Raw genomic sequence first — 8,249 nt, 5'->3', positions numbered from 1 at the left:
GGGTCCTCTCGGTGCGCGGCACCGGTCGTGGTCCTTTTGACTTCCCGCTTGGTACTTCGGTCTGGTTCTCTCATGATTGTTAAGCTTAATCGTTCTCGAGGTGTTCTCGGAGGGCTCCCGCGGCCTCGCAGCGGGTGAAGGAGCGTGTGTGTCGAGCAGGCCCTCCCCTGCTAGTAAGGCACTGCTCAAGCACCCTCAAAGTTGGTAACTCCGCGGGCGTGAAACGCTGGCTAATACGGCATCGCGGCCTCCGTGCGAGGTAAGGCACCGGCCTGGCAGGCCCAAGCGTGGTCGTGAGGCGGCACGTCAAGGAGGCCGCTGACCAGAAGGCCCTCGGCTCTGCCCCGCGCTCTCCAGCTCTGTGAAATGGTGCCCTAAGCACCTCGGCTCTGCCCCGCGCTCTCCAGCTCTCTGAAATGGTGCCCTAAGCGAAGTGTAACGCCTCGGGAAGAAAGTAACCGCTTCGGACGCATGGGATCTCATTCTGCAGCTGCGGGAGGATCCTGGGGTGCCTAGTGCGACGGAATCGCCCTTACCTCGGCTGAGACCGCAGGCCTCAGGGTCATGGCATTTGTGCTGAAGCATGATCGCCTCTGAAGTCCTGCTGTAAAGTGAGGAGTTGGCGGCTAGCGCAAACCGAGCCTGTGTGTAGATACATACAGGAACTTTTGTGAGGACAGTGGTGCCGAGTTGGAGGTGTGTTTCTCTGATGTACGCTCGCAAAGAATTTCCCTGTATAGATAACAGTTTTAGTAGCACGATGACTGGTTACAGGTATAAGCGTTGTGTGCGCTGAGCTGGTTTGTTGTTGTAGCTGTTCTGCAAATCTTCTCTAGCCTAGTTCTGACCGTGACGTTCAGTGTGGTTGGGGTTGTTCAGACCATTCGTTCTCTAAGTAGGCACTAGAGACTTCACATGTGGCTACCAGGCAAATATTTAACTTTTGTAACTGCTGCGTCTGGAGGAGCTGTGGCCGCTGCTAATTTTCTGCATGTGTGACCACAGCAAAAGTTGAAAGAGTGCATGAGTCCCTAAGCTGAAAGGCTTTCATTTACAGAGATCTGATCCAATTTCATATCCCCATTCATGCATATAATTATCTGTAGCTATTGTTCTTTTGTTTGGCTTTTTCTTTATATTGGTAAATATAAAAGTTGGCTTTGTGCTGATGCTCAGTCTGCACTGACGTTCACTTTATAGTGGCAGGCATGCATTGCTGACAGATTCAAATTATGCCTTAAGTATGCACACAAGTTGCATCTACCTAATTAGGGCAAATTAGAAATAAACTGATTTCATGGTGTGAACAGAAGGTAGTTGCACTAATTTAATAGTTTCTAAGCTGGCTTGCTTAAACTATTGAAGGACTAAAACTTTGTCTACAATATCATAATCCTCTGTGGCAGAACAGGCTAGGGGAAAAGAAAAAATGGCTTTACTCGGTGTGAAGATAAAAAGTACCTTCACACTGCATCACATCAGCTCCGTTTTCAATATATTGATTTCATCTACTTAAGATTTTAGAGTAATTTCATCACCACATATTATCACAGGCCTGTTGAAAAACATTGTTCTGAAATTTTTAATTTTATCTGTTGGTTTTAATAATGTCTGTTGAAGTACTTGGGTTTCATTCATCTTAATTGACAAATATTTGATGATAGCATTGACTCTTAAGTACTAACAACAAGAAATAAGTAAAAGATACCTAAAAGAAACTTTGATGTTTGCTAACTGCTATATCTAGTGATAGAGTGTTATTTAGCAGAAGAGTACTTAGTTCTCAACTTTGATGGTTTTAAAAATGATTTTTAAAAATCTGCAGTTCATGTTGCATTGTCAGTATCAAACCAAACTCCAGTGAGCGGCTAGCTTAGGCTATAATTAATTTCATTGCCATTTTATGTCTTCTTAAGTGGTTGATTTTTGCAATTAAAAAGATAAATTGCCACTGTATTGTTTTTTCTGTCTGTTCCAGATACTGTTCTTCCAAAGTTCAACATTGACTTTGTTGTACCTCTGCTGAGGCAAGAAAACGCTAAAGACATCTGTGTCATCCAGCTACCTCCAGAAATAAAATACTGTAATTATTTTATAATTGTGAGTGGATCTTCAACACGACATCTCCATGCAATGGCACATTACATGCTGAAAATGGTAAGACAGTTCCCACTGCACTCTCTGGGTTTTGGGGAATGGTTTTAAATGTTGTGAAAGGAATTCCCCCAGGATTGCACATATAGGGGTGTACCAGGCAAGACGAAACTAATTATCCTTATGTCATTTAGTCCTGAATACATCTAGCAACCAACTGTATTTTTTTCCTTTAGTGGTACTAATCAAAATGTAGAGAATTATATTTTAAAAACAGATCTCTCTGTATTTAGAACAGTGATGACATTAGCACAGTTTGGTGGCTAGAACAAGAGTGATGTGAAATGGTGATGATGACCTGTGTCCACTTTTGTCTTCTGTCCAGCAAGCTTCATAGCTATTCCCACTCATTCAGAACAACTTAACCTGACAGTTTTCAAACCCTAATCCCTAAAATTTCCAGGTTCTCAGGTATATCGTAAGGCTGGAAAAAAGATGGGATGTTATGAGGTACAAGATCCCCTCATGGACCTACTAAAGCAAACTGCTAGTTAATAGTCACCATACTGTGCATGTACAGGAGGAAAGGAGAAGAAGCAGCAGCAGCAGCTATCCTTGCAGAGAAATCTTGCACTGTCTGGCTTTGGCGGAGTGTGAGCTTTTCAGTACAAAAATAGGGTCAGAATAAAAATACAGGTAGAGCTTAGGAATAAGGACCAGACTCGGGAAGGGAGAAACTTCACGGCCAGAGAAGAGCCAGCTGACTGTTAGAAAGCACAGGGTGAGGCATATGACTAGCCCCCACCTTGATCAGCTGTCTGTACTCTTAACCTGTAGCTTGCTTTCTCTTCATGCACTTTCCTTTCCTTTCCTGACCCCATTTTTCCTTTGGCTCTTGGTTTTACTTTCTTCCTTCCAGTCCCGTTGGTTTCAGCTGTGAGACTTGAGGGGGGGGAAAGGAGAGAGGGGGAGATGGTGCTGCTTTTCAGTGCCTTTCTGAGCGGGTGAGGGGAGTTTCTTGCGTTCTCTGCAGGAGCTGATGCATCTTTGCAAACTAAAATTTTGCCTCCAGCTATAAGTTGTACTAGTGTGATTTGAATATACTAAATTTAAGCGCTTAATGTGTACTCTATTACTTACATAACTTGCTGGTCTTAAATCAACAGCTCTCCATCTCCCCCAGACCAGGAGAGATCACTGAATACCACCCACCCTGCAAAAACATGCCTGTGCTACAACTGGCTGCTCCCTCTGGTGGCAGTAAGGGCAGCTCTTTTGTAAGGGCATAGCCTCTGGGGAGACAAGGCATCCACCTGGGCATCCTGAGAAACCGAGAAGCCTGGCACTCACTCAGGAGTGGCTGAGCTTGCCTGGCATTGAAAGTTTTCTAGGCAAAAAGTAAGCTGAAGCTTAAGCTGTAAAGCAGAACAGGTGCTAGGGAGTGCTGCTAGGCAGCTGGCTAGCTTTACCATTACAGTATCTAAAACGTTATGGTAACGTGTGATTTACTCACACTAAAATGCAGAGGTGCTTATGTGTAGCATGAGGTCTTCCTGCTTTTTTTCCAGTAGTTTGTAAATGACAGTCTCAACTACTGCTTCCCCCTTCCCGTCTGGTTTCATGTTAGAGGAAGAAACTTACACTTGGCTTTATTATAATCTATTCACTATTACACAGCCTTTAAAGACAAGGCTGAAGGAGACGTGTAGTGGAGATCAGCCTTTCCAACCTTTTACATAGCTGATGGCAGCGCATGCTGGGCTCTTTAGTATTTTAAACAGACTTTCAGAGAGTCTTTGGTAGTTACCTGCTTTTGAGGATATCTCACAAGCTATCTTAAAGAAAGGAAGGTAGAACTAGTTTCTGAATTACATTTTGAAAGTTCTCCATTCTGGTTTGCAAACGGGGGCCATTGTCCGGCAGCTAGCGTTGTGTGGGAACGGCCAGGAACAGTTGCATTTTGCGATAATTGCTTTCCCAGTGAAGCAGGACTCATTTCCTAGTCAGCCATGATGTTACAACCTGTTATTTTGTATTTTGTCTTTCATGGCAGAAACAACTGTTAGAGCCATGCAGTTTCACTGTTTCCTTGTGACCTTGTGCTGAAATAAATGTTGTTTGGGGTTTTTGGTTTTTTTTTTTTTTAATTTCGGGTTGAAAAAGGTTTCCATATTTTTTTGATTGGCTGCTTCAACTAGAAATAAGGTAGAAATTTGAATAAAGGAGCTCTGTGAAGACACAGCTGACTTCATCCCATTTTTTTTCTATTGATGCTTTTTGTAAAGAAACGAGTAGATTATGGCCAGATCTGAAAGAGACAGTACTTAAGCCTCTAGTTGTCAAATCTCTTCAGCTCTGGTGGGTGCTTAGGTGCTTTATGTATCAGGTGGGGAGAGCTGGGCCTCTCAAGCTGGCATCTATGAAAGCTACCGTGTTGTGTAGGGAACGAACTACCTTGCCCTAGCTGAGCTTTTGCAGTCCAGCTTCGAGCTACCCTCTCCCCTCTCTCACAGGGCTTCGTAGCTTGGAAACCTGTGTGCCAGTCGTGTTTTCCCCCCATCTTGCACCGAGTCTTGAGAGCGTGCTCTCAGGAGGCTTGTTTAAATGCCTTCCTCATGGCATGGGCTGAAACCTGTTTTCTCCCCACCCTCCCATCTGAGAAGAGGATAAGCTTGGCACTTCCATTTCTGCATCCTTAACTAGCCAATGTAAAACAACAATGAAAGGTATCTGAAAGGAAATAGAACTTAGTGGTATTGGCAGTTACAGGGAACCTATAACTGAAAGACTGAATACAATTGCGTAGCATTAGTATTCCTCTTGAGAAACAGTGGACACCTATAAAATTTGTGAATAACTGTATGGGAATTCTGAGCATTGGAATTCCAGATTAGATACTAAATCCCATTGAGAAATCTGTACTTATTTTCCACTGCTACAAGTGTATATTGTTCTTTTTTGTGCAGACCCCAGAACCAACATTGAGTAATCTAACCCATTTCAGATTTAAAACAACACTAGACAACCCAGCAAGGTCCAGCTTATCTGTAAAGTTTGAATGCTTTTAAATAAATGCAAAATATTTCATTTTCTGCCATTGCTTCTCTCTCAGTACAAGCATCACAAAGAAGAAAGTGATCCTCATACTCGGATTGAAGGGAAAGAGACGGATGACTGGCTGTGCATTGATTTTGGTAAATATTTGTGAATCTGACAAATATGAATTTCTGCATGAGCTCTCTGTTGAAGGAAGCATCTCACCGTAAACCCTGGTTGCTGTGGAGAGGTCACAATACTCTGCTGTTTGGAATTCCAGTTGTTGTTGCTTGAGCTCATTGAGATACTAAATAAATTCTCACTAAAGATCATTGGCACTGAGAAGAAAGCAGTAGCTACTCTTCAGTGGCTAAAACAGGTCTTAATAAATTGAAGATAACACTAATGGAAAGAGAAAAGCTACTTCAGTCAATTTTCTCAGGTTTTTATAATCCCTGCCTGTGGGAGTGGGGGCTCTTTGTATGCTGCCCTAGTAGCGAACTCTTGGACAGACTTTTCCACTGTCCAGATCATACCGTGACATGGGGTAAAACCTAAGTCCTAAGAAATCGAGTTTAATTCTTTATTCTACAAGTGTGAAACTCTCTACACAAACATAAAAGACTGCATTCAGAAAGCATTTCTCCTTCACTGCTAGCTCTAGAATCTCAAGCCAAAACACAAAGTTAGAGGGTAAAAGAGAGCATGGGTGAGCGAGGAGCACTGCAGCCAGGGATGTTAAGCCTTGGTTACTTTACTGTCAATGGTTTTGATAGTTAGTTATAACTGAAAACCGATTGAAATTTAAGGGCATAACTAGAAAAAAGTGCATTAGAAATACACTGGAATTAACATTCTCTACTATTTTTGCACAGAATTAATGGAATTAATTAATTATAAAAACCACCCAAGAAGTGAGCAACACACCTAAGGAAAATTACTTGGCTATAGCTGAATGTTGTTGGTAATATAGGAAAGCTGAAAGTCCATCTGTACTCTTTCAAGTAAAACTTCTTTCAGCTTACTTCCTTCTGTCCCCTGGAAGTCATCACTTCTTTGGTCTGGAGTCTTGCGATAGTGTTTTAATTCAAATCAGAGTATTGTCCCTCTCATTCTCCTGGCTGTAGTCTTGGAGTCTTTTGAAGGAGTGACCAATTCCTAACTGTTCAAGAACTGGAATCAGCAACTTAAGAGACCTCCATCAGCTGACCTGTTATATCTAGCCAGAATGGGGGTGGAAGACTTGAACTCTTTGAGCAGCTGGAAGCGTAGTAGTGCTTTACAGTTCACATTAATTTATTGTGAATTTCTCTTCTGTGCAGGTAGCATTGTGATGCATTTCATGTTGCCGGAGACACGAGAGGCTTATGAATTGGAGAAGCTATGGACTCTTGGTTCCTATGATGACCAGTTAGCACAGATGACTCCACAGTCACTGCCAGAAGACTTTATATTTGGACTGACTCCTAACAGCAGTGATCATCTTGAGACAGCTCTGAGTGGAAAGAGAAATGAGAGTGCCTTCACAGATCTGAGAGACATACAGCCTTGATTAATGACTTAACAGTCACTACAGTTGATCAGTTCAAAACAGTGTATTTATTGGATGTACCTAGGTAAAGTTCTGAACAAGCTACAAAAATGATCAGAATCATTGAGGTTGGAAAAGACCCTTAAGATCGAGTCCAGACATAAAATGTCAAAGAAGGAATCCTATCATAAGGGAGCTTCCCGGGGGAGTCACTGTCTCGATGGAGTTTGCAGCTAGAGGAGTGGGGCAAAGACAGCTGCTTAAGCTACTTACCCTAAAACTCATGCTCAGCCTCTACAGTAATTGCTTTTCTCATTTCTTTGAAAGACCTACCTGTAGTGGCAGTGCAAAAAGACTTGAGTGCTGCCAGGAAAAAACTACGTGAAATAGTACAGGTTAGAGGAGGCTTCTTATATTAAGCCATTTGCTTCTGGTCACAATGAAGCAAGTCATGCTCTGAATCGAAGGAGAGGAGAAAACAGACTGGTATGGCCGAGCACATAAAAGCCAAGAGCAGCAGTGACAAATAAATGTGTCTTGAGTTAACAGAACAGTAAGTCAGTTTTTCAGCCAAGGCCAATCTGTTTTTAATAAAAAAAACAAAACTTGAAGAGCTTCAATTCCTTGTCTCCATGTTAAAACATTCAGCTCATTCTAAGTGTGCAGTTGGCCCCTCTCCTAGTTTTCCTCTCACCTAGTTTCTGGAAAAGGACACTGAGGCAACATGCTATGGCAGTGTAAACCTTCAGCTCCTTTTGAAGTGGGTGAACGTAGTTCTAAAAGAAACCCTTAGTCATTGAGCATTACTTGCTGCTAACGGACTGTCCAGCACTTTCAGAAGTCATTGTGCAGTGTGTTCTTGGTCTCACTGCCGCATGGTCTAATAACCAGTTAGAAGAGCTTCAAGATGGTAACAAAACTTGTCAATGCAAAACAAGATGCTTTTCTCCACTACGGGACATGGCTTTCGTCATTAGATTAGGATCTCTTCCTTCTGGAGAGGCTTGCTCTGCCATGCATCAGGAAGCAGGAACCCTGAGGGCAATCACCTTTCTCCCCCATAGCCCCACAAGCTACTTGAAGCTCTGTCTGTATCTCTTCCCTGCACAGCAGCTGCTGTTTGTAACACTTAAAGAACATGACCTTGGTTTTTGCTCATGTGGTTGTGTTGTTTCCAGGGAAGGGGGGGTGTGTTTGGCTTGCTTTTTTTAAAAAACAAAACCAAAACCAAACACCTCCCTCATTTTAGACTGGTCGTGTTTTTTTGCTGTGTCTAGCCTGTGTTCTTTCAGGAATAACTGCCCCTGAGTTCACCTGCTTTTTTGATACGAGGCAGCAGATAGTTCTGCAAATTAAGCAAGGAGCATGTATTAAATGTAGTTAAACTATGCGCATAAAACATCTTTGCCCACAAAATAAAGGTATCAGTGGTAAATCTGACTGCAAAGAAATTTTCAAAATGCTTCATGATACTTGGCAATAAGTAATCCACATGGGAGAAAGATAACCTTGGCTGTCTTACAGAGTGATGGGTTCTAAATCAGGCATTTCCTCCTAGGAGGGATACGTAGGAGTAACTTTGGATCGT

The 8,249-nt window shown here is 42.6% G+C and overlaps 1 protein-coding gene across 1 annotated transcript; it reads left to right on the top strand.

Moving 5' to 3' along the window:
- Window positions 1-574: 574 nt before the first annotated feature.
- MALSU1 (mitochondrial assembly of ribosomal large subunit 1) lies at window positions 575-7,816 on the top strand. Its single transcript, XM_019472801.1, has 4 exons — window positions 575-696; window positions 1,979-2,157; window positions 5,207-5,288; window positions 6,453-7,816. Exons 2-4 carry the CDS (start codon window positions 2,134-2,136, stop codon window positions 6,680-6,682), a joined length of 336 nt encoding a protein of 111 aa, XP_019328346.1. The 5' UTR covers window positions 575-696; window positions 1,979-2,133; the 3' UTR covers window positions 6,683-7,816.
- The last annotated feature ends 433 nt before the right edge of the window (window positions 7,817-8,249 follow it).

This window comes from Aptenodytes forsteri, unplaced genomic scaffold (genome assembly GCF_000699145.1).
Source record: "Aptenodytes forsteri isolate BGI_AS27 unplaced genomic scaffold, ASM69914v1 Scaffold164, whole genome shotgun sequence".
In the NCBI taxonomy this organism is placed as follows: domain Eukaryota; kingdom Metazoa; phylum Chordata; class Aves; order Sphenisciformes; family Spheniscidae; genus Aptenodytes; species Aptenodytes forsteri.
Note: the sequence above shows the minus strand (reverse complement) of the source record. Positions and strands in the feature narration are given on the sequence as shown.